Below are 25,622 nucleotides of genomic sequence, written 5' to 3' on the forward strand. Positions count from 1 at the left end.
TTATGGTCCCAAGAGTACTTAACAACTTGGATGAACAATATGCTGCTTATCTTCTGCTCAGAATAAATTTTTTAAAGTGGTGTGTCATGTGGATGGTTTATTTATAATCCAAATATGTATCTGCTTGGCCATATATTGAGAGCAGAATGCACTTTGCTGAAAGCCTGGTGGTCATTTCCTACAGGGAGTGCAGAATTATTAGGCAAGTTGTATTTTTGACGAATCATTTTATTACTGAACAACCATGTTCTCAATGAACCCAAAACACTCATTAATATCAAAGCTGAATGTTTTTGGAAGTAGTTTTTAGTTTGTTTTTATTTTTAGCTATTTTATGGGGATATCTGTGTGTGCAGGTGACTATTACTGTGCATAATTATTAGGCAACTTAACAAATATATACCAATTTCAATTATTTATTTTTACCAGTGAAACCAATATAACATCTCCACATTCACAAATATACATTTCTGACATTCAAAAACAAAACAAAAACAAATCAGCGACCAATATAGCCACCTTTCTTTGCAAGGACACTCAAAAGCCTGCCATCCATGGATTCTGTCAGTGTTTTGATCTGTTCACCATCAACATTGCGTGCAGCAGCAACCACAGCCTCCCAGACACTGTTCAGAGAGGTGTACTGTTTTCCCTCCTCGTAAATCTCACATTTGATGATGGACCACAGGTTCTCAATGGGGTTCAGATCAGGTGAACAAGGAGGCCATGTCATTAGTTTTTCTTCTTTTATACCCTTTCTTGCCAGCCACGCTGTGGAGTACTTGGACGCATGTGATGGAGCATTGTCCTGCATGAAAATCATGTTTTTCTTGAAGGATGCAGACTTCTTCCTGTACCAGAAACTGGCAGTAGGACTGGGAGTTGAGCTTGACTCCATCCTCAACCGAAAAGGCCCCCCAAGCTCATCTTTGATGATACCAGCCCAAACCAGTACTCCACCTCCACCTTGCTGGCGTCTGAGTCGGACTGGAGCTCTCTGCCCTTTACCAATCCAGCCCACGGGCCCATCCATCTGGCCCATCAAGACTCACTCTCATTTCATCAGTCCATAAAACCTTAGAAAAATCAGTCTTGAGATATTTCTTGGCCCAGTCTTGACGTTTCAGCTTGTGTGTCTTGTTCAGTGGTGGTCGTCTTTCAGCCTTTCTTACCTTGGCCATGTCTCTGAGTATTGCACACCTTGTGCTTTTGGGCACTCCAGTGATGTTGCAGCTCTGAAATATGTCCAAACTGGTGGCAAGTGGCATCTTGGCAGCTGCACGCTTGACTTTTCTCAGTTCATGGGCAGTTATTTTGCACCTTGGTTTTTCCACATGCTTCTTGCGACCCTGTTGACTATTTTGAATGAAACGCTTGATTGTTCGATGATCATGCTTCAGAAGCTTTGCAATTTTAAGAGTGCTGCATCCCTCTGCAAGATATCTCACTATTTTTGACTTTTCTGAGCCTGTCAAGTCCTTCTTTTGACCCATTTTGCCAAAGGAAAGGAAGTTGCCTAATAATTATGCACACCTGATATAGGCTGTTGATGTCATTAGACCACACCCCTTCTCATTACAGAGATGCACATCACCTAATATGCTTAATTGGTAGTAGGCTTTTGAGCCTATACAGCTTGGAGTAAGACAACATGCATGAAGAGGATGATGTGGACAAAATACTCATTTGCCTAATAATTCTGCACTCCCTGTATAGTTTAAAATGGACCGAAAGAATGACTAAATAAATCTAGTTTAAAGTACAGTAGCATAACTTCATGAATTATTGTTCAGCTTACCAGTCTTTCAGTTATGCTATTTTCTTTGTTAATAGTGCGATATGATTGACCACAGAATCTGAAGGAAAAAAAAAAAAATTCAAACCGGGAATTTTTTTTTATTATCAATGAACAAATGACCCTCTTCACTAGTAATTACATGAGTAATAAGTCAAACATCTAAATTTCATATTCATTACACACACACACACACACACACACCTCAAGCAGCCACCAACATCACTAATAATATAATAATATACCAGACTAATAATATCCTCCCTTAGTCCGGTTACCCTTTCCTCCACGACCCCATCCGCTTTTGCCACTCCATCCGCCACCTTTATCATCTTTCCACTTTCCTCCACCGCCTCTCCACTTTCCGCCTCCACCCCTCCATCCACCTCTCCCCCCACCACCACCTCCATCCTGCCTCTTTTGCCATGGAGGCATCTCTGGTGGGGGAGCTTCGATTTCAGAGGGACGTCCTCCACGATCGGGCACCCTTCCCATTCGGACCTGAGAGCGGGACATGCAAGAAGAATGAAAGAAGATGCACAAGCAGCCCTGAAACGGCAAGATGGCGACAGGAGAAGAGGGAAACCTTATTAAGAGCGCACGCAGTCTTCTCCCGGCTGGAGCCACTGCTCGTCTTCACCACGTGGCAGATGTCTTCCCGGGCAGCGAGCAGGTGAGCCAGAGATATGGACGACTTCAACGTCAGTGAGCGTCTCTTGGGTTGATATGCTCTGGCCATAGTGTCGACTCTTTGCTGATGCAAACAAAACCATGCGAGCCATTCCACGGGTCAAGAAGTGAGAACTGATGCAAGTATAGAAGCAACGTATTTAGCACTCGTCGGAAACGTAGAGGCTAATGCTAATGTTGAAAACACCAAGGCCAGTGTTGGCAGTGCATTGGGGGGGAATGGAGATTAGATGAAAAAATAAAGGACCGTTGCTCTCTAATGCCACCTATTGTATCTGCAGCCAGGCAGGCTACCGTCGTCTACAGCGGAACGTTTAGACAACGTTTTGCCGACGTAATACTAGTGTGACCCAGTAGAAAAATGGACAAATGGCCATCTGTGTAAATGCGGACTGGGATGAAGATTAAAATGAGCTCACTCGACAAGGCATAAATCATCTTATACCAGGATATCTTGCAGCCCTGGCCGACGCGCATGCGGTACTACATCTTCACCAACCTTCGCTCGGTCAGACCAGCCAAAGGACTGGACGGTGACATCAAGCCGCTTAATGAGCATCCTCCGGCGACACTGGTACTCGGCCGAGAGAACGCCGTTGACCTTCTCCAACTGGGCCTGCGGATAAACACAGAAACAAGAGGCGGAGCTCCAACAGCATTATTACAGGAACGACATTCAGAAAGATTCAGAACGACGTCGCGCTGCACCTACCCACTGTTCCTGGGTGAGGGTGCGTTTTAAAACCGGGTTCCCAACATGATCATGTGGAAGATCTTGAACCAACTCCTTGACCTAGAACCAGAAATCATAGAAAATCGTAAAAGTATTTGTCTAGTGGGTAACGCAGGTTCAAAGCCCACTTATTACCGTTGTCCCTGGTCAGGAAACTCACCCGGTTCTGGATCACAGAGAATATGTCGGGGTCGTTCCGATCGTCCCGAGAGAGGTTCAGCGTTCGGCAGATTGCCTGGATATCCGGCGCCGCCGCGTCCTTCAGCTCTTCCGCCCCGCCCGGCGCTGTTTTGCTGTGCACAATGTGAGCTGCCTGCAGCTCGGACACTAAAAACACTGGCACAGAGGAACAGGGAGAGGCAATGAGCGCTTGTTACACGTCCGCTGTAATAGTTAGTGACTCTGCAGCAATAAGTGTAAATTAATGGTGCAGCCTGTGGAACTTTGGGAAACTGGAGTTCTGGTGAGCTGAATTAAAGCAGGAGAAACGGTGGCGACATGACGTCTTAAGAAAAGCCCATACATAACAGCTTCAAGTGGTCCTTCCTCGTCTTCAGCCTCCCCTCCGTCACCATCGACGCAAACCCCGGGAAAGGGCAGCACAGCGCGTCCAGCAGAGCCCCGACTTCCAGCTGCTGCTCGCCGCCGTCGCCATATAATACTCGCTGCAGGCGGGCCGTTAACCAGTCACACAGGCTGGCGAAATGTGGAGAAGACAAGCCGACGTCGGCGGCCCCGCACAGGGACGCTTCGTCGCGGAGAGGTCCGTCGTACCTGAAAAGAATCGGTACGCGGACTAATTCGGCTCACTTCCACTCAACAAATGTAAATGCATAATACGTCATGAAAGCTACATGAAAACTAAAACGATTTAAACGTTATCGGAAAAGGATGTAACACATGTTACATGCGATGTTAGCGACTAGCTCGCCGGCTAATGAAGGGCGAGCAAGTTCGCCGACTCGGGTTCTGTCTTACCCGACTTGATCCAAGGCATCTAACACGTCGCCTTCCATGTTTTAAATCCAACAACTTGGTATAAATTCCTAAAGCGAACATATCGCAAAGCCCGTTCGCGGCATCCCTGCATATATACCACGCTGCGTGCACATGGGAAAGGTCCGGCCCTGCAACCACGTCCAGCGAGATATGGTTCCTACCTGATGCGTGATCGTCAACACGGGGCCACGCATGTGTTTGTAGGAGTAAGTAGGGCCATCAGGTAGACGTTAATTGCGTGATAACCGGTAAAAATGAGTTTCCTTTATATTTACTATTGATTTGTTTAAGTCGTATGACTTGGGTAGTTCTTTTTAATGTTTGTGTGCGCCTGCATATATTAAGAGTTGAAGTTCAGGTTTATTATGACATACAGATAACAATTTAACTCTATTAACCATTATGTAACGCTAGCAAATGGCACGATAAACAATAAAATGCGATGACGTTTTAGTGCAAAAATATGAATGTATGATAAATAATAGGAATAAATGAACAAAGTTAAGTAACTTTGTGTTGTGGGAGGAGGTTGATATTTTGGGCGATAAACTGTACATAGATAGGGTTAAACATGAAAATGTGACAATAGTGATGTTAAATTGCACCGTGCAACATAAAAACATTATATAAACTTAAATTATATAAAAAAAAAGACAATTTAAGGTTTTTAATATTTATTGTAAAGGAAGAGTGTGATGGCTGCTTGTTCAGCAGATGATCTTAAAAGTAACTCTGTAGAGGCTCCCCGAGGACGGCTTCCATTTCTTGGATGACTTTCTGGACTTGATGTTCCACCTCCTCACATTCATCTGCATTAAGGTGGGACAGATAATAACAAACAATGGTTAAATATTTGTTTACATATGGAAAAATTTCCATCAGTGTAATTGCTTTAGGTTCTAAAATGTTCCATCCTGAAAGGCTGGTGCATAACCTACCCTCCATAAGTTCTGCCAAGAAGGGGATGGTCTCTGGAAGTAGCACTATGTAGTTCTCCCTTAGTTTACTAGCTAGTTCCAGCACCATCAAGAGTGCTGAGAACCTTACCTGGAGGAAGAGAACGTGCACTCATTCACAGGTCAGTTCTGACATATTCCAATAACTAAAATGTCTGCTTATTTTCACTCATCACTATCCTACCTTAGGAGAACTGTGCCGCGTCTTCAGCAGGATCTGGTAGTTGAGAACCCTCCACTGTGAGTCATCTCCAAGTGCTACGGAAAACTGGCCAATGCAGGGCACCAGATGCTGAGTAACCCTCTCCTGGTAGACAGCATCTCCCCCCAGCATATTCTCCAGCTGTAGTACAGAAATAAACCAGTCACACTGAGCCTTTGTAAAGCAAATGCATGATCGAGCACATTAAAATATATAAGTAAAAATTTTGACAAGTGCATATCATCACCTGATCCACCAGGGGACCCATTAGAGCATCAGACCGTTCCTTGCTGAGGAACTTCTGGGTGTCGTATAGGAAGATCTTGTGAAGACATTGCAAAATGTATCCCAGCAGTAAGTTTGTTTTCTCTTCACTATCACTTGAGTCAAAGAAAGCCTCATCTAGAAGACCAGCAGAAAAGCAAAGAAAACATTTGACACTTGCAACTCACACATCCCAAAAACACAATCTTAAATCTGAAATTGTGAGATTTGCACCCTAAGTCCTCAATTGTCAGAATGTTACAAATACAAACCTGTGTTTGCAATATTGGTCTGACGTAACATGTCTGTGAAAGGTTTCACTAGCTGACCAGCGAAGAGAACAAACAGTCCCTTCAGTTTTTCTGCAATGCAGTCAGACAGCCTGTAGAAGGTCAGCAGTCGGTCCTTGGCTGAATTGTCTGTCTTGCACCAATCAAAAAGCTGGAAAGGTCCAATGATGAGTTAATTCTCAAACAAATAAATCATTTTATTCTGTATATAGTCTCAGTGGTGAGAATATTCAGGTGTCTTACTTTGAAGAAGAGAGGCCTGAAGGTCACTTCTGATAGCTTAATGACCATGACCAGCAAACAGTCGATGACAGAACCCTCAATTTCTTTGGTTCTGTGAAGATCAGCCTGAAAAAAAGGAAAAGACAGTCTTACTTTCAGAGAGATATAGTCAAATACACGTATATACACTATATACACGTATTAGCCATTAGACAATACCTGGCCATGTTGCGCTCGGAAATCAAGGGCACACAGGAAGAAGGTGGTAAGCTCTGTTTGGTGGGAGTTGAGCAGGTCTTTCTCCATGTGAGCTATGTGTTCTTTCAAGATGCCCATCAGTGGCCCAAGGCGACTCTGGAAACAAAAGGGTGAAAAAAGGCCAATGTAAACAATAATCCTAATGATATGGATGTGTAGCACTGATCTTTGTTTAAAAAATGCCACACAACTCACCTGTTGGGTCTCCACCAGACTGTTGTAACACTTGGTTATGTTGGGCAGCAGGACCCTGGGGGGCAGCTTGGTGGCGAGGGTGTTTCTGAGTGAAGCGAGACGGACCGCCAGTTGGGGGCATGTGGTGGTCTGCTCTGCCACCCGTGTCAGACGTGCAACCTAAGGAATAAAGACAAAGAGTTCAGCAAAGAGAACCTGAATAAGGTAATTTAGATGAATAATTATCTACATGAGCACAAGCCAACTCCACACAGGAAAGTCTTTATTAAGTAAAGTAAATTTAATGATACATACTTCTTGATACACTGATGTTTATCACAAAATAAAAATTGACGCGTGCCTCTCTGGTATACTGCTCTAGACTATTAATGAGAGACAAGAATGTCCTTTAGTGCTGAAAAAGAGTTTATGGCATGCAGTGCCCTCTGCTGTAGAGAAAGAGTATTGCTGAAAATATTTGTGAGTTTACCTGTAGAAGTGTGTCCAGCAAGTAGGGGCTGATGAAGTGAGGCAGAGCCTCGCAGACACGCTGCAGGGATGTGACCGCGCTCAGCAGGTAAACTTCACTAGACAGCAGGTCCTTCCTCTTCTTTAAGGTGTGCAGCACTGCTGGCATGAGCCTGATCAGATGAGAATGAATACAGGAGCATTTACTAAATCACACTCACACAAGCACGCTAGTATGAAACCAGGCAAGTTAGGGCTGCTGACCTGTGCAGCTGTGGTATGGCCAGGGCCTTCAGGGTGATGGTGACCTCAGCGATGCAGAGCAGAGCACTACCCATCACATTCTTCTCCTCGCTGGGAGACGACACCAGCTCCACTACATGGCTGAGCACTGGCACAAACGGCTCCTTGTGGGTGGAGCCAAAGTTACGACAGAGCAGTTTGAGGCTGTAGAGGGCCGTCTGCCGGTTGATGGCCTGCTCCTCTGGTCCCCGATGCTGACCAACAATGCTCTGAAGGTCACCTATCAGCTGTAGCAGTCCTGTCACCTGACAACAACCGGTGGGTTTATGTGGTTAAGAAAAAACATAGAACAATGATGGCCCCCATGCCATATTTAGTTTGCCCACAAACTGTTAATTTATTTTCACTTCCAGAAGAAGAGAGGAATATAGAATTTTCATAAACATATGTTCTCAAATTATAAAAGTCATAAGATTATTTGAACCCAAGAGTGTTCTACCACAGACATTTACTAAATATATCTTTTTGAAAAATGTCAAAATGTTAAATTCAACCTGATAAGATTCTGAAACAATTCAGAAAAATAGTGAAAAGTCTATTTGCCTAATTTAGACTAATATATTCCTTGTACCTGCTCCTCTTGCCACTTAATCTTCTGCTGCAGTCTGTTGTTGAGCAGCTCCATGGCCTTTCTCCGCACTGATGGCAGCTGGTTTCCCATAAGTCCCCTTACAACCCTGATGAAGGTGTCATGGGGCAGCAGGGCATTTACCTGGAAATGGGTCAGATGGCAAATCAGCTTCATTCATCCTTGGAAAAAAAAACAATGATACTTTAGAGACAAGTGAGAGACTGAAGAGGAGTGTACTTTGTCCAGGACATCGTAGGACTTGTTGAGCAGAGCTCTCCAGAACTTGGCGGTGGGTTTGTCAGCAGTGTCTTCCACACAGCGCGCCACAGTGTGGATGTAGCGCAGATTTTCTTCCAGTAAACTACGAACATGAGGATAAAGTGTCAGGCTGACTGAGAAAGGCTCAAACTTTATAAATGTCCAAGTGGTTACAGAGCTCACCTTTGCTGAATACCTTGCAGAGCATGTGAAGTGGCATCATCACATTCAGCAACCTTGGGGAAACCCAAACCCAATTATTACTTGTTTGGTGCTTGAAACTCGAGATGAATTCAATAAGCCTCTCCATTACTATGGCTGTACCTTTCCAACAAAGTGTTCCGAGGCCAGCAGCTGAGACAGGAAGGACACGGTCAGGAATTTAAAATGGCGGAGCTCTTTGCCACTCTGCCTCTCCACGCAGAAGATCAGGTCCTGAACTGTTTCCTCTTTCTTTGGCCCATGAGTCTTCCTCTTCTCAGTAGCTGCAGAGGACAGTTGCAGGAGGACATTACAGACAACGCTGAAGGTAAGACCCATATTTGAGGACAGTGGTGGCCTAGTGGTTAACAAAGCAGCCTCTGATCAGAAGGTTCAAATCCTGATCTGCCAAGGTGCCACTGAGAGGTGTATCACAATGACAATCACTTCACTTTAAGCCTCTCCAGATGCTGATCATGTCAAAATGACATTTATCCTCAAACCAATTAAACCGAACCACTAATTCAATATATATTCTGCTGGTGGCTTTTCTTTCTTTTTTTTTTTACCTTCTTCCTTGTCTTGTGGCAGAATCATGAGGTACTGCAGGACTCTGACAACAGTGGTGAGCTGATCCTGAACAGTGAACTCACAGCACATTAAGATCCAGAACTCCATGTCATTTTCATCCTATACACAGGGAGGTGGGAACAACAAAACTTGATATAAAAGTGATCATTTATGACCCTGTCATGTATTATTCAGGGTGAGTGAGGGAGAGATTTCACGTAAAATTGTTCTGCAACTGTACATAACTTGACAAGTTTTTCGACAATGTCCAATCAAGTGGGAAAAAAAAAAGAGTGACCCAGACAGATTTAAGTGACCCAGACAGATCCCAGACCCACCTTCTCTGTGGCATTGGTGGTGGATGTGGTGTGAGTGGCATGCTGTTTGAATAAGAGCAGCAGCAGCACCCACAGAAAGCGTGCTGGTCCCACCGTACCCAGCAGCTGGGATAAGATGGGTAGGCGTCTGTGCTCCGGCACATGGGGCAGAGCGTCAGCAAACACATGCATGATCTTGGTCACAACGCACTCCATGTAGGTCTCTGACTGGACAGAAACACCCTCGTACGCCTGAAGAACACAAACAAATGAACATGATCAGATGCAGATCAAACGCCTCAAGACAAGCAAAACTTTAAGGAAGCTACACCCACCTGTATGAGGGCAGGGATGACCGTCTGCACAGTTTTGTTGATGACTTGGAAACTGTAGGAGTCATCCAGACGCATAATGTTTGCGCCCATGAAGGTGAAGATGGGCATGATGTTGTGAAGGACTTTCTCCTGATTACAGGGGGAGAGAGAAAAATACAGGCTTGTTCAGCTAAGTCAACATAAAAACTGCCCAGCTAAACCCAGACAGACCCAACACAGTGACTGCTACTCACAGGAAAGATGCCAGCAATGGTGCCCAACAGCAGCAGGGCATGGTGATGGGTTTGGGGCTTGTCTGACACTCTTATACACTGTACCACTAGCTCCACGTTCATCTTATCCTCGTCGAGCACATCTGCTCAGGCAGAGGCAATCACACAATCCCTCACATGCACTTTAAAGTCAGTTTAACGTAATGATCAAAATGGGGGAGACTGTTGCCTGCCTCTACCTTTGCTGATGGGTTTTCCTGCAGGAGAGAGTTTCTGGCAAATGTTGAGCAGACAGCTGAGAATGAGCTGCTTGGTGTACTCCATATTCCCCAACTGTGCAGCGTCTGCCTCAAAACTCCTGTAAGAAAGATAGGCATTGAAGAAACACACAAATGATACGTGAAGCGAGGACCCCACCGATACATAACTCACACAACTGCAATTAATAGTGAGTGTGAGAGAGAGACACTCAGAAACCAGTTAATATCTGTGTTTGCATTGATCAGAGGTGATTACTTCCTCCCCATATTCAGTTTGAATATCTATACAAACTACACCTAACTAGGTTACCATAAACAGCGACCAAAATTGGAACCCAAAGATCCACAATCTTGACTAATTTTTATTAATTCCTTATTAACAAAAATACTTTTTGTGAGATATTTATTGTGTGTAATGTTACACCCCTGTGATGACCAGTACCTGGACAGGAGGTTGAAGAGGGCCGGTACCAGCATCTGAGGTCTCTTCAGCTTCTTCTTGTGCTGCAGAAGCTCCAGAATGAGGGTCACCCTCTGCCAGGCAGAAGCAAGCTCCTCTTGTGTGGGAGCAGCAGCATCTGGAGTGTTCCTTCAGACAACACAGGAAAATGTGTCAGATTGTCAAATTATGAAGGAAGGCTGCATCACAAACAGCTTTTGTTGCCAAAAGCACTCACTTGATCTGCATCTTGCTCCTGCGGGTCAGCTGTACACTTAAATATGCTTTAGGTTTGTCTGCTGGTGTCAGCTCATTAGCCACAAGCTCTGCATCAACAACAATCTGAATAGCATGGAGGTACAAATGTTAAACGTGTAAAACGTCTTCTCTGAGGGCAAAAGGTATTACGAAGATGACATCTGATTGTGAGATCTTCATTACCGCTTTAAAAACACCATTCACAGTCTGTACATAGACCGGACTCTTGTTGTCAACCAGCAAATCAAACATCACTTCCAAAATCCTCTGTTGGGTCTTTTCACCAAGAGCAGCAAAGAAAGGCTTCGTGATCTGAATAGAAAAAAAAATACATTAAACATTTTTAATTGGCTGAACAGGCTGCCCACTGCTCATTAAGGGTGATGGTGAAAAGCAGAGACCACATTTTGTTGTGTGCACCATGTGCTTTGCTGCAGTGTTTCACAATGACAATCACTTCACTTCATTGGACTGCAAGACCCTACAGTGGATGGCGAGGACAGCCTTTTGGGCAGTGGTGGCCTAGTGGGTAAGAAAATAATCGGAAGGTTCTGTCCCCACACACTGCTCCACAGGTGCCTTCCATGGCTGCCCATTGCTCACTAAGGGTCATTACACACATTTCGTTGTGTGCACCGTGTACTGTGCTGCAGTGAATCATAATGACAATCACTTCAACCTAGAAGATCATCTGAGTCTCTCTTCCCTCCATATGGCGGCATTTTCCACACATCCGGAAAGCCACCAGCATTGTGAAGGACTCTACACAGCCCTCACATGCACTCTCCACCCTCTGACCATCTGGAAAATGCCACCGAAGCATTTGGGCCCTCACTGCCAGACTATGCAATTGCATCTTTCCACAGGCCATCAGACCTGGATACTCACTTTCCACTTTTGACTGGCACACATGTTTAGAACATATTGTCTATTACAGCAGTATTTGCTATATTTTTTTCTGGCACCTTCAGTATTCATTTCACTGGTTTACCACTGTCTGTCTTCTTGTTGTCTATGTTTTGTTTGTAAATGTTACTCTTGCACTGCCTGGTTTGTCTATGTCACACACATGCACAATATGTAACTTTGTTTCATGTGGCACTGGGTTCCAAATAAATTTTGTTTTGTTTCACTATGTACTGTTACACATTTATGGAGCTGAAATGACAGTAAATCTTGAAAACTTGAATGTTTACCAACCTGCTCTAAAGCCATGACCTGGAAGCTGGGGATTGTGGAAAATGGCTGAGACTGGATGTGCATGGCTCGTATTAGGACTTCCAGGCTTCGTGGCTCTTTAGCTAGCAGTGGGGCTGAGTGCTTGTTGTACTTGGTCAGCATCAGCTGCAACAGTAGGGCTTCATCAATGAGCAACACAGAGGACCCTGCAACACACTCATCAATCATCTGCTCCAGTGGAGGAAGTAGAGCAGCCAGGACCCCCTGTTTGAATAAAAAAAACAACAACAAATGAATACATTACAGGTTCAGCCCCCTGGAGTATTTCAGGACCTAGTGAACAAGTACTAGTTAAATATGATCAGCATCCATTTGAATCATTAATCTGCTGACCTCTCCATTGACCTCTTGCAGCACTCTTAGCATGGTCTTGCCCGTGTAGGTGGGACAGTTCTGTAGACACTTAAATAGCTCTTCCACTGACTCCTGATGCTTACTCAGCTTCCCTTTAGATACCAGTGCATCTTCATACAGCTTTCCCAGGGCCTAGAAAGGAAGATATTAAAGATGTGAGCAATGTTAATGTCAGATCATCACCATTTTATTGGAAATACCAACCAATCAAGAAAATAACAAATAATCAGTACACAATATTATTTGTGTTAGCTGTAGAAACATATATTTCTAGCAATAATGACATTAAAAACATTTGACAGCACATTTATGTAGCATGGAAGCATGACAAAATCACTGATCTAATGTCGTTAATGAACTAAGTGGAGAATACAAAAACCTACATATTTACATTAAAAAAAAAAAGTCAGTGATCGGCTGACCTGGTTGATGTAGGTGGGATCAGAGATGAGCTCATCAGTGGCTTTTTGCAGTGCCACAATCAGCAGATGGAATGGAGATGACTTCACCCCCAAAAATATCTCAAGTGTGGCTATGGCAGCCCTGCGTACCTCACACACTGCCGATGACAGGCAAAGCAGCAGAGTTGGCACCACTGTGGAAACAAACAAAACTGTTATATTCTTTTAAGTGATCTTAATTTGGAAGACAAGAAGAGCACAGTTGAAAACCTTAGACCTACAGTTTTCATTTCTGAACTATATTCTCCCATCCAAATCCTTCAGAGCCACAAAAAGAGTTACCTGGGGAGGCAGCAGATGCCAGCATGTTCAGGTTTTTGATGGGCTGAGCAGCGAGCAGAGCTCTGCCTACATAGAGGGCCTGGGTTTGCAGTACAGCACCCACCCTGCAGTCCAGATGATCACCAATATTACTGCTGTAGCCCCACAATAGAGACAGAAACTTAAAGAGCTCCACAGGATTACCCAAATGAACCTGAAACATGACAAGATTACATTATTGTAAAAACCTCCAATAAATCTGAAGACTGCCATATGTCCATAAAAAGCTCCTTGTAATGCAACAGTTTCACTTTTGTTCATTCATGCTTGTCCCTTCAGATGCATTCATTAGTACTTGCTCGTGCTTAGTACAGCTCTATGTAACCTGGGTTACCTGAAAGAAGGGATTCATGAGGGCCCTGAAGCTCATGGCCAGTGGTCCCTGGCTAGTTCCTGTGATGATGAGTTCAAAGAGACGACATAGCAGGCCAAGGTAAGCACATGTGTTTGTGTCCATTTTTTCCGGGTTCCAAAACACCTCGCCTGGAAGTTAGGGTTGAAATATACAAATGCAAACAAGAAGTTAAACATGTTCAAGGTAATGAACCTGCAATTTGATTAACAAAACAGGCACTGACCTCTGAATGCCAACTGAGGAGACTTCAGGCAGGAGATGAACTGGTTCAGCAGAGAGAGCAGAAGGGCGGCCTGTTCTCTCTGGATGCTGTCGCTGTGGCGCAGATGGTGCAGGAACTCGCCCAAAACCTCAGACAAAGGGAAAGAGAGTGGACACTCCCCCTCAAAACCCTAAAGGTCAGAGCAAAATGAGACTTCAGAATTGATCTAGTAAAGTGTTACTCCACCAGGTGCCAGAGGATAACCTGCTAAACTAGCCTCTACACAAAATGAAAGTAGATTTGGACTGAAAACTCTCATAGGTATGAGAATAAGGATTGGGACTAAATAATCTTGTAAAGTTATTAGCAAAGGTGCTTTGGGTTTAAAGTACTTATGTTATAATATGTTATTTTCCACAACATGACATAAAATCAGTATGGCAACATCACTACATTCAAAACACAGTAAGAAACTGTCAAAAGTTGTTCTGAGGCCTCCTCACCAGCTCTGCAGCCTGTGAGATTAACTCAGTGACTTTAGGCTCTAGAAGGCTGTAGATCATCTGGGCGATGTGTAGGTGCTGTGTTTCACTCAGGGTCCCAAGGGTCTGGAGCAGAGTGTGGCTCAGCACCATAAAAGCTGCCTTTTGCCTCAAGCCAGTCTTCTGTTTCCCCAGAGTCTTGACCACCCGCTCCAGCTTTACGCACATGCATAACAAACAAAACGAACGTGATTACAGTGAATCATCCGGAGGGAACAGACTGATAAAGGTGACCAACATACAGAGAAGATCTCAAAGTTAAAAAATATATTTATATTTTTTACATCATCTGTAAAATCATTATAGAGCCAGGAACTGGTAGCATTTGGTGCAAACACAGGTGAGAATCTGCTTACTGTGATTCTTGTTACTCCAAATACATTTTCTCCTTATTAGAGCACAAAAATGCTCCTGAGGATTGATGTAAACTAATAAAAATATGATGGGACATCACACTTTATTTCATAATCAGGACTGTAAGCACTCAGCCCCATAAGTGGCATCAACTTACAGAATTACGTTTGGAAAAGGCATCCATAGCTGAAAGGTTCTTGACCATTGTTGATATCAGATGATTGTTTACCACTCCAACTACATCACACTCACGAGTTTTCTGCAGGAGCTGTGTCAGCACTGCAAAGACAGTGAACACATGTGAGACCCCACAATCAATACCCCAGAATAATCCCTAATCGGGCAACATGGGAGTTATCTAACATAGAAGAGTCTCCTAGGAGAATCACCCAATGAGAAGCTCATAGGGTCACTTCATTAATGGTAACATGGAAGCACGTTGTAAGTCGCTCTGGATAACGGCATCTGGCAGAAATTGCCAAAGCATTCATTACACTTATCACCATTTCTAGCCACTGCAGGACCATAGACAGGCTAGGGAAACTCGTATTAAATGTTAAATAATCTCAAAAAGTCATGTCAGGGGACCGTTAATATTTAATGATGAGGCTCAGTTCCTACCACTTGACCAGTCCTGAGTGATGGGAAACTCTGATAGAAGGTTCATCTTAGCCACGGTGGAGGCCAGCTGGAGCTCAGGAGAGTCCCGAAAAGGGCTAGTGATGACCAGGAAGGGCAGAAGCTCCCAGCATACTGTGTTCTTCAGCTCTAGGTTTCGCTCACCCACCCTGGGTTGGTCTAGCACCCTGACAGCTTCAATCATCACCGGAAACCTACAAGAAGTGACAAAGAGACGTTATAAGAAGAGACAAAAAACAGACTGGAGAGTCATGAATAATGATGCCCCCACATACCAGCCTCCAGTGACTGAGAGGTCAGAGCGATGCAGCAGGGCAAGCAAACTGGAAGTTACATCTGCTGGATCCAGGTGTTCCACATACACCTGTAAAGAGAAGAGAGTCTTAACATGCAAACATGCTGCACAATTATTAATTGGTTAAGAAATAATGTCTCTCACCTCCAGAGCTTTCAATGCAGCCAGCACCACTTCAGGCACATCGTCATCCATGCGCTCCAACAATGCATCTTTCAGAAATGCTTCATCAAGTGCCTCCTGCAACATCACATATATGCCCACTTAGTCCAAGGAAGAACCTCTTCAATTTTACAATCTAACGTATGTCAGTGTGACAATCCTGTATATGGCAGTTTAGTTCAGTTGTGAAATATCACCAAGGTTAGACACAAGTCGACTTTATCACAACCAGCCACGTGGATAAACAAACCTACCGTTCCTTCTTTGAGAATTTCTTGCAGGTGCTGCAGTGCCATGCTCCTCACAGTGGCAAGTGGGTGCTTCAGGCTGAGCATGAGGGAGGTTTCAGAGTGGGCCAGGATCTGGGTTTTTACGACATGTTGAGGACACAGTGAGGGACGAAACACACAAGATCAAATCAGCTTGAGTGGAGTGGAGAAGAAGGCCTCTGTGCTGTACCTCATACTTTCCTCTGCTCATCGAGAGGGAGATGAACTGGTGGAAGAGGCTTCTGTCCTTTTCTGAAGAAAGGCTAGAGACGTAACTGTCCAGAACAGTGTCGAGAGTGGCAGGATACCTGTGAGGGCAGTAAGAAACAATAAGTGGTGCACTCCAGCTGCCATTAACCACTCATGCCTGTCTAGACCTTCAGAGATCTGGGACAGGCTTGCCCATAAATCAGTGTTAAAGGAATTCTTACTTTGACTCAAACAGCTGCACTACTGGCTGTACATGTTGGTTGAGTGCAGGGATTTTGTCAGAAGATAGCTGATGTGCATATGAGAGGTACTCCTCAAGAAGCAGCCTGAAAAGGAATTGATGATTTAAAGCTAATAGTGACAATCCTGAAAATTATTTTATGTTTAAAATGATTTACAGTAGGAAATATGGTGAGTGTAAATTAAAATGATTTGTTTAGTTACTTTGCTACAGTGCTATCCAGCTCACTGGACAATGTGATGTTCTGAAGAACGGAATTCAAAAGTTCCTGGTAGTTGATGCTCCCCTGGGACGACTCTTCTCTCTGCATGTCCTCTGTATCACCTGAAACGAACAATCTGGTCAGTATAGGGTTTTTATATGGAGTTCTAGAAAACTACGATACAATGATTGTTAAAAGCCAAGCAGGGTCAACTGACCAGTCTGTGTGACGGTGGAGCGGACAAGGTGGGGCAGGAAGTAACGGAGGAGGGCGCTGACATCGTGAGCTGCTGCTATATCATGCAGCGTGGACACCAGGTTGGAGACTTCACACAGGTGGCCATACACTCTGAGAAAAGATTCAAGGGTAGGATGGGTTTCACTCAGGTCTATCAGCTCCAAAAATGCGGTGTAGTGAATCGAATGCCGAATTAACTTACACACTGACGCAGATATGTACAACACATATTGAAAACACAGAGGATTTTTAATGAAAGTAGAAATAAATAACTCACTTGCGCCCAACTGATCCCTCTTTCTGGTTCTGCAGCAGGACGATGAGGCAGCCCAGTCCCTCTGTACTCAGCTCTGGGGTCTTACACAGACACCTGCTGACCAGGGCGGCCAGTGTGTTCACTAGGTGAGGCTCCATCACCACTTTTACAGCTAGCTGGCACACGATCATGTAGCTGGCAGCCTTATAGTCCAAGAGCGAAGACTTCAAGCCCTTTGATGAGGAGGTTGCATAGAATACAATTTCAGTTTAGTGTGCCATGTCCAAGAGGATTCTACCAGTGTAATATTTGTGTAATATTTCTTACCAAGTGAACATGGGGCAGAATCTTGGCTATAATTGAATCTGTGATCTTATCCACTGCATCCAGAGCAGAGACGATGGTAGAGGCGTAGAAAGAGATGATAACACGAAGCTGAGGACAATTTCCATCTCGAACAAATTCTGAATACGCCTGCAAAGAGTGACCATCGTTAGATCCAGGAAGGGGCTTGGAAAGGAATTACAAAGCAGTAGATTGCAGAGGAAGCATGTACCTTAACTGACTGTGTGACCAGGCTGCAGATGAAATCCATAAAACCCAAATCTTTGTAACAGTGAGTCAGAAGAGTTCCTCTGGCCAAAGGCACTCCTGGTTTCTAGACAGAAAGCAGGAATGTAAACTTAAATTTACGGAATCCGATGTCTAAACAACCGAAATTGTCAATATAGGGCAATCCTGGTGTAACCTCTTTATTACAGGAACCAACACAACGACACCAGAAAAGGTGGCTAGACACGTACCTGGAGCCCATGCAGCCAGTTCCAGCGGTCGGTAGGGTCCTCAATCTTCAGAAGCTGAATAACTCTGACAAACACTTTGGTCTCATGGTATGGCAAAGCACATGCGACCAGACAGTCCTGATTGTACAAGTGAATGTGAAACCTGGACAGTTGGAAGAAGGACATTTATTACAGAAAACTTAACACGGTCTTTTCCTAATCTTAACAAGCAGCAGTACCTGTGAATGAGCCATTCAGCACACTTCAGGGCAGGCTTCAGGAGGAAGTAAGGAGACAGGCGAGTGAGGAACAGGCCAATGTCTTTGTTCAGTTTCTTGTTGACTTTTTTAGTCTGAATGCTGCGCTCCAAGCCCACAGAACCAGAGTTAAACAAGGTGTCCTGAAACTCAGCGAATGCAGGCTCAATTCCCAGCAGCTCGTCAAGTCCCGTACAGCCTGATACAATAAGAGATGAATGGAGGTGTTCTCATTATAACAGTCGAAACATTTCAGGATGGCAACAAACGTCCACAGCTTACCAAGAGCATAGAAGGTTCCTCTGTCCATACTCGCTGCCTCTTTGGGGTCAAAGAGGAGGGAGGTCACCTCCCGACGGGATAACAGACTTGGGTCATTCTGGGGCAAAGCCAGGCGCTTAAGTTGGTGGGCTAAAGAAGTCATCTTGAATGTTTCCTATGAACGAAACGAGTTTGGTTATAAACAGTTCTATTGAGGATTTTCTAATAACGCTTGTGAGACTTGCAGTGACACTTCATAATTGTGCATGAATAACCACAATGTTGTGCCAGTACTACCAACACAACACCTGCATAACAGTACTATTTAAGTGTTCGTAATATCCATATACAGGCGCCACATATAATAATAATTTACATCAGGACAGAGGTGTACACAGACTAGTTGTACCTAATAAAGTGTCCAGTGAAGGAACGCATGTCACGGTATTTATTTAAGGGTGGTAGAACCAGAAGACCGGGGTTCAAATCCCACTTACTACCATTGTGTCCCTGAGCAAGAAACTGAACCCTAAGTGTCTCCAGGGGGGACTGTCCCTGTAACTACTGATTGTAAGTTGCTCTGGATAAGGGCGTCTGATAAATGCCGTAAATATAAAATGTAAATGTTACTATTAGCGTTAATATTCCAGATGCGATTACCCCGCTACCTTGTTTCCAATTAATTAAGTGAGCTGTGCGAACAGAAATGCTTCTGTTTAAAGAGAAACACAGAAATAAGAGCGAACGCTCGATAAAAAAACGAGTTAATTGCATGTTAGTCTTTACATTTGTTATAAAACGCTGTAATAGAACATTCATTACTCCACTCACACAAGCGGAACACTGCGCCTCGTTCACGCGCTCCTCTCACGCCACATGGGTTCTGTGACCTCAAGGCGTCACCAACACGAGGAGCGTTTCCGGGTCAAATTTGTTTTCAAAGTAAAAGCTTCCGTCGAGAGGAGTACAAAATAAAAGTCTTGCGACTTTGGCGTCCTATCATTAGAACCGCAAGTGCAGAAAACATTATGCAGTATCTTGTCCTCTTTTCGCTACCGCACTCTTTTCTTTTTTACTTAAAGTTTAATAAAAGCGGATCTTTGGGAGAATTTCATTGTATGCAAATACAGTACAACTGAAAGTCAACTTTGAATATTGATGAAAGGCAACTTTAATTAACTAGGTGAAATCAGATTTGTTGGAATATGAGCTATGAAACTATGAAAGTATATTGCACATAAACGGTAAATTCAGTTTAGAACAATTCCAATTTCCGCCACACGAGGGCTGCATACACCATTTAATAGTCCTCAACCACTTGTCCACTCAAGCTACTGTTGCTTAGGCCACTCGAGGCTCCGCAAGATTACCTTCTGTTCATTTCCATGATGACTTCAGTGAGGAAGAGTAAAAAAAAAACGAGAGATGAAAGGAGCGAGAGCGGAGAGCATACTGTACATTCACCAAACAGGGCTAACCTGAATCACCCTATAACCCGGGGACGGTCGGGGGCCTGGTGACAGCCACACAGCTGCCCGCATAGCCTCAAGCTTGCTGCGTACAGTCACAGTCCATGAGGCTGACCACAGTGACAAGACCCTTTGGGTTTATTTGTGACACACACATAGGAAAAGTGTTTGCTGGTGTGGCTATTGTGTTGCCTACTAGTTCCCTAGTTCCTGAGGCGTTATTTATTCAACAAATATGTGCAAACATCAAATTTGGAAAAATCGATACAAAACGTAACATTCACGACTTAGCAACACTTTAATAGCTTATCTGGATCAGGACATTTTAAACAGTAGCACAGTAGCAAACTGACACCCTTTACTCTAATAAAACCTTTACGCTTCCATTTACCAACAAACGCTCACAACTAAACAAATGGTGCAAATCAATAGGTGGCTAAAGCAGTGCCATCCCAGGCGGAACGAGAAGTGTATCTTGAGCTCAGTTGAACTGCCATTGAACCCGTCAATACGGGTCGAGGTCTTGCCGGGGCAAGATGAGAAATGGTTCATTTCTACGTTTTACAAACTGGGCCGCACAAGCGTTCAGCCACCTGCACACACACTCTGCCCTACAGCTGCACATGGATTGGTTGTCCCTTATTAACCAGAGGTTGTGGAAATCAATAGAGAGCATAAAGAGGCTTAATCTTTTCAGGTGCCTGCTTCTGATTGCCCATTACTCAATAATAACATGTTCCTAACCTTGCGAAGTATAAGAAAAAAAATGAAGGGAGAAGAAGAGAGAAGAAATAAATCCATATATTTTATTTAGAACGCGGTCGAATTTCTCCAGTCTAGTGGGAACGCTGACCATCTCATCCCAAGTGCACAAGATGACTGAGGGTGAGGAGCAGGGTGTGATTGGGTAACGTGGAGTGGTGTAAAAATCAGTGTCCTGCTGGTCTTGTCTGCTGTTACGACGCGAGGAAGACACGGCTCTTACAAAAGAGTCTCTTGTGTCAGTGACAGCTGTTGCGGGGCCGTGTGGCAGAGGACAGAGTGGCTGCAGTCAACGTGTTCGGTGAAGAGATACTGGAAAACCCGAAATGTCATGTGGTCCAAATGCAAAAAGCTATTTCATGCACATGCACAGGGCCCAAAATTTGGAAAATAACAATGAATATAGAGGTTTTGCACTACATGTGCAACGCCTATGTTGACACAGAAATAATGCAAGGGTTTATAGATGGGAGACAAATAAAATATTCCAGAATTCATGAACATTTTGTAATGATTACAACTTGTGTTTAAAGATAATAAAAAATGGAGGCCTCTTTGAAGTCAGTGTAATTACAAGAAAATGCTTCATTTATTAAAAGTACAGTACAGAGCTCCACCCTGAAATACCCTGGTACAAAACTTTTACAGCTTTTATTAAAGCCACATTACAGTCACTACTGAACATTCAGGTCCCAGAGCTGGAACAGTCTCGGGTTGAAGCCTGGTCATGACCACCAATCTCCTCCGCTACACGCTGCACCAGCAGGTCAGGTGGAGCACACGAGAGTCGGGCAGATCCAGAACAGGCACAAAAGCTACAGCGGGTCCCTCCTGGCCTGGAGCTTCCTTCAAGCATTCTGTAAGTCCTGTGAGAGAGAAATAGGGAGAGGAAGAAGGATCAGACGCATCGAAATTCAGCTCAAAGTACTCAAAGCGTGTACTCCAAATCCCACAAGGAGCTTTTACCTCGGGTTAAGGCATATGGGCCGTAGATGGACGTCCCACAGGACTCTCCGCCCCACAAAAAGAGGCTACACTTAACCCTTTGACCGGGGAGCACATAACTATTCCAAAATTATTGACATTCTCGAATCCTAGCAGATTGTAGCCCTCTACTCAACTCCCTGCAGTGAAGGCATATGGTCAGCGTTGGCTGGACTCTAAGCTACTAACGCTCAAATCAAACACACACACACACACACACACACACACGCTCAGAAGAAAAGCAAACCTTCGGCTTGCCATTAAGGACAAATTAGCAGCTTGTATTGGGGGATCCGGTGGAATTGATCCTAAATCCCTCCCTCATGTAAAGGAGCTGCCTTGGCCAGACAGGCGGTGGTGAGTGCGGTTCAGGGAGTGTTAAGAGGGTCATGTGAGACAACAGATGAACGATGGTCATCTGAGAATCCATCAGCTTGTAGCTGTCTAGTAAAAAACCAAAAGCCTGCCCACTTACCAGCGGCCATCAACACGTTTCTGCTGCCGACCCACTAATTGGCGACAACTGTTCCCATTGGTTGGCTCGGTGTCTCTGGCTGTTAAATTTGTTTGGCTGCATGCTGTCACCATGGTGTTGGTGGTGTCGAAAGTCTGGCCTCGGAGAGAACAGCACATGCTTGCAGCCAAATGCTGGAGGGGCCAACTTACTACAACACTTCTTAATTTGTAACTTTGTTAATTCTCAAGTTTTCATTCTGAAATCTGGGTCTCAGGACAACTTTCATCTGAACAGATTGAAAAGTGGGTGTCATTGGTCCAACCATAAATGTGAACTTGTGGAGTGAAATTGGGACGGAGAGGATCAAGCACCGTTCAGCACAAAGTAATAAGCATCAAGCACTTTCATGAAGAGCAGACGCAGAGTGTCACTTTCAGCCTCAAAGACCCCATACAGGATAATTAGACCTGATGAGTGCAGATTTAAAACACTGCCAGTGAGCACAGATACTCTTTTTAATTTATGAAGGGAGGGGTATTTCTTTCTTATCCACAAATGAAGTTCACCCCGGGATACGGTCCCAACCCGAAATCAACAGCAGACAATGAGGGAACCAGAGCGATCACACAAAATAAATGGTAATATTACGATGGTGAAAAAAGACTTTTCCTTTGTTGCACTTTTGAAACAAAGCCATTTCATGTAAGTCTTTGAGCTCAGAGAGAGTCTGTTACATGCTGAGGGTTGCCGAAGGTGAAATTAAATGACTTGAGAGACCGTGTTTGAGAGTGTGTGCGTTTTCGTGTGTGTGTGTCATACTTGAATAGGAAGCATGGAAGCTATAGATCCTACGTTCTGAAACAGTGGACCATGGTACTTGGGCTCCTTATAGTTGTATGCCAGGTCACTCTGAAATTATTGTTAATATTCACTGCTATGTGTTATAATGCTTAAAGGGCCCCTATTATGAACATTTTGCTTTATTAATCACTTCTGTCACATGAGACTCTAAAGAACCAGTCCTGTCTGTGACAAACATTATGGTTGGTGAATGTTCAATGTGTTAAGTTTGATGACCACTGCTATAAACATTTCAACATGTCTCTGTATTTAGTGAAGTGAAGTGATTGTCACATGTGATACACAGCAGCACAGCACATGGTGCACACAGTGAAATTTGTCCTCTCATTTAACCCATTTAGGGTGCATGCAAAAAAAGTTACAGTTGCATGTACTGCATTAAAATTAATCTTTAAAAGTGGTAAAGTTTGAGGGTCACTGCTTCATGAAGACAGAGCCAAAAGTATGCCTTTCACTTATTAGTCTGGGATTTAATGTTTTAAACATTAAAGTTGTAATAGTACTGTAACTATTTCAGATACTATATGAAAGTATGTAAACGTATGTAAACTTATTACATTTGATTAGTTGTAAATTATTAATAAATATAAATAAACATTTTGAATTTTTCAAACAAGGCCAGGATTCAGGCCTCCTTTTACTGTAAAATCATACAGTTACAAACTACTGCTTTGTTTTGTGCAAGAAAATGTAACTTTCACTACAGTTAAGCCGCAGGTTTATATTTAATTTTATATTTATTAAAAATATATATGTGAGTCCTCACATTCAACTAACAAAATCCACTTCACAGGGATTTTAATAGTCATTGGGCACTGAGCACTGATTGGCTGACACAAATACCACTCCCATGATTCCCACTACACCACTCATATTAGATATACAGGGGCAGTGTTGGCCTAGTGGTTAAGGAAGCAGCCCGAATCCCGATCTGCCAAGGTACCACTGAGGTGCCACTGAGCAAAGCACCGTCCCCACACACTGCTCCCGGGCGCCTGTCATGGCTGCCCACTGCTCACTCAGGGTGATGGGTTAAATGCAGAGGACAAATTTCACTGTGTGCACTGTGTGCTGTGCATCACGTGTGACAATCACTTCGGTTTCTTTCTTTCATATATCAGCAAGGATTTGTATACAAAATAAAGATGTAATTTAAATTGTAATCATGAATCTTTCAATGAGGAACTGCAATTTAATTACACCTTTTCCTCCAGTAACTGTAAGGGATTATAATTACAATTTGTTTTGTAGTTAAATTATGTAACTCTGTTACACATTACTCACCAACACTGCTGATTTCTCATGAAACCAGCATCCTATTGACAGCATAAAGTCATGACTTAAACACTCTCTACATCCAGGCATACAAACTAAAGTATGAGTACAGCTGAATGTAAAATGTTTGTCAAAATTAACACTGGCGTTGAGAGAAATCTTGAATTATCCCTTTAAAGAAAGGCCGTTCTCACCCTTGACTGACCTGCTTACGGATGGAGTGGTGGAGAGAAAGAGAGCGCCAGTGGTCGTCGGCCATTAGACAAATCCTAATAGCAATCACATGGCCAATGGAATGGAACTAAACCATCTACCCAAGGGTACTAGCTATTATTCTGCTTCAGCTCAAAGAGAGCTTTTGTCAAATCGCCACATGTTTTCAAAAGCAATGATTATCACCAGCCACGTTTTTCCTCCCCTCAACAGAGCACAGCATTTTGGTTCAGTGAATCAATGGATAACTCTCATGAATATAAAAATAATTCTAAAGTGGAGTATTGGTGCTACGGATGCAGGGAGCTTTTATGTTAAAATTGCTAACGCCCGCTGGGTCTAAGTAGCTTTTTAGCAGGGGAAGGGCCCAGAGCTGCTATTTTTCAGCTGTGCTACAGCAAATCTCAAACTGTTTCAAATTAACCGGTAAACGAGTGCATAATTAGCAGGCATTGGCTCATGAAAATTGTTCATTTAGGCCGAGGTGAGTGCACAATGTGGCCGAAAGGCCAAATGAATGCACAGCGCAGCAGCGCTGCTTCCCGTGCGAAGCGTAAGCCAACCATGCTAAAATGCAGTGGTGTATCCCTTTAAGCCGCCCCACTGCTTGAGGCATACTGGGAAAATGTACATCTACACCAGAGTATAATTTATAGTTAAAAAAACAAAGCTATATCACTGATTGTGAGAATTGAATGCACAATTAGGTGCACTCTTGCACTAAACTTTAAAATCCTCATGCAACTGCGTCGATTTCATATTATCTTTTACAAATTATGCAATTCACTGAGCTATCTATGATATTAACACTGAGAGCCTGTTATTTTATTTTATTTACAGCATTTATCAGATGCCCTTACAGGGACAGTCCCCCCTGGAGCAACTTAGGGTTAAGTGTCTTGCACAGGGTTCATAGGCGAGTGTGTTACCCACTAGGCTACTACCAGTGGTGCCCCACTGGGGCAGTGGTGGCCTAGCGGTAAAGGAAGCGGCCCCGTAATCAGAAGGTTGCCGGTTCGAATCCCTATCCACCAGGGTGCCACTGAGTTGCCACTGAGCAAAGCACCGTCCCCACACACTGCTCCCCGGGCGCCTGTCATGGCTGCCCACTGCTCACTCAGGGTGATGGGTTAAATGCGGAGGACAAATTTCACTGTGTGCACTGTGTGCTGTGCTGCCGTGTATCA

At 43.9% G+C, this 25,622-nt stretch overlaps 3 protein-coding genes across 3 annotated transcripts in view; all 3 read right to left on the minus strand.

Annotated features, from left to right (window-relative positions):
* Nucleotides 1–1,876: 1,876 nt before the first annotated feature.
* On the minus strand, nucleotides 1,877–4,379 carry fam98b (family with sequence similarity 98 member B). The gene is made up of 7 exons (XM_028992016.1): nucleotides 4,197–4,379; nucleotides 3,742–3,992; nucleotides 3,379–3,554; nucleotides 3,198–3,278; nucleotides 2,985–3,101; nucleotides 2,382–2,549; nucleotides 1,877–2,296 (listed from the first exon to the last, which is right to left on the minus strand). The coding sequence occupies exons 1-7, from the start codon at nucleotides 4,232–4,234 to the stop codon at nucleotides 2,045–2,047; spliced, it is 1,083 nt and encodes a 360-aa protein (XP_028847849.1). The 5' UTR covers nucleotides 4,235–4,379; the 3' UTR covers nucleotides 1,877–2,044.
* Nucleotides 4,380–4,874: 495 nt separating this feature from the next.
* On the minus strand, nucleotides 4,875–19,304 carry heatr1 (HEAT repeat containing 1). Its single transcript, XM_028980908.1, has 45 exons — nucleotides 19,246–19,304; nucleotides 18,436–18,589; nucleotides 18,136–18,352; nucleotides 17,918–18,059; nucleotides 17,671–17,772; nucleotides 17,442–17,588; nucleotides 17,136–17,347; nucleotides 16,839–16,969; nucleotides 16,623–16,743; nucleotides 16,400–16,504; nucleotides 16,159–16,276; nucleotides 15,954–16,061; nucleotides 15,682–15,777; nucleotides 15,518–15,606; nucleotides 15,225–15,436; nucleotides 14,761–14,882; nucleotides 14,211–14,405; nucleotides 13,729–13,897; nucleotides 13,485–13,633; nucleotides 13,112–13,304; nucleotides 12,791–12,963; nucleotides 12,348–12,500; nucleotides 11,976–12,218; nucleotides 10,959–11,087; nucleotides 10,756–10,859; nucleotides 10,521–10,667; nucleotides 10,058–10,176; nucleotides 9,840–9,961; nucleotides 9,607–9,735; nucleotides 9,293–9,523; nucleotides 8,954–9,074; nucleotides 8,508–8,668; nucleotides 8,367–8,419; nucleotides 8,163–8,286; nucleotides 7,926–8,066; nucleotides 7,316–7,599; nucleotides 7,074–7,224; nucleotides 6,605–6,763; nucleotides 6,371–6,505; nucleotides 6,173–6,277; nucleotides 5,912–6,080; nucleotides 5,623–5,777; nucleotides 5,358–5,516; nucleotides 5,156–5,264; nucleotides 4,875–5,026 (listed from the first exon to the last, which is right to left on the minus strand). Exons 2-45 carry the CDS (start codon nucleotides 18,575–18,577, stop codon nucleotides 4,938–4,940), a joined length of 6,435 nt encoding a protein of 2,144 aa, XP_028836741.1. The 5' UTR covers nucleotides 18,578–18,589; nucleotides 19,246–19,304; the 3' UTR covers nucleotides 4,875–4,937.
* Nucleotides 19,305–20,477: 1,173 nt separating this feature from the next.
* The window catches only part of dph6 (diphthamine biosynthesis 6), a 56,954-nt gene continuing 51,809 nt past the window's right edge, over nucleotides 20,478–25,622 (minus strand). The window contains exon 15 of the mRNA XM_028991982.1: nucleotides 20,478–21,511. Within this exon, the coding sequence (XP_028847815.1) occupies nucleotides 21,393–21,511 (119 nt within the window). The 3' untranslated portion in view covers nucleotides 20,478–21,392. The remainder of the gene's footprint in view (nucleotides 21,512–25,622) is intronic.

This window comes from Denticeps clupeoides, chromosome 1, assembly GCF_900700375.1.
Source record: "Denticeps clupeoides chromosome 1, fDenClu1.1, whole genome shotgun sequence".
Lineage (NCBI taxonomy): Eukaryota > Metazoa > Chordata > Actinopteri > Clupeiformes > Denticipitidae > Denticeps > Denticeps clupeoides.

Bases quoted from the DNA above. Each gene is read 5' to 3' on its own strand.
- heatr1 (XM_028980908.1), bottom strand. From the start codon at position 18,577: ATGACTTCTTTAGCCCACCAACTTAAGCGCCTGGCTTTGCCCCAGAAT. The intron at 13,898-14,210 runs GTGAGGAGGCCT...TCTGACCTTTAG, and splicing joins TCTCACAGGCTGCAGAGCTG to GGTTTTGAGGGGGAGTGTCC. The intron at 9,962-10,057 runs GTAGAGGCAGGC...CTGCCTGAGCAG, and splicing joins AGGAAAACCCATCAGCAAAG to ATGTGCTCGACGAGGATAAG.
- fam98b (XM_028992016.1), bottom strand. From the start codon at position 4,234: ATGGAAGGCGACGTGTTAGATGCCTTGGATCAAGTCGG. The intron at 3,993-4,196 runs GTAAGACAGAAC...GATTCTTTTCAG, and splicing joins GATGCCTTGGATCAAGTCGG to GTACGACGGACCTCTCCGCG. The intron at 3,279-3,378 runs GTGAGTTTCCTG...TTCTGGTTCTAG, and splicing joins TCTCTGTGATCCAGAACCGG to GTCAAGGAGTTGGTTCAAGA.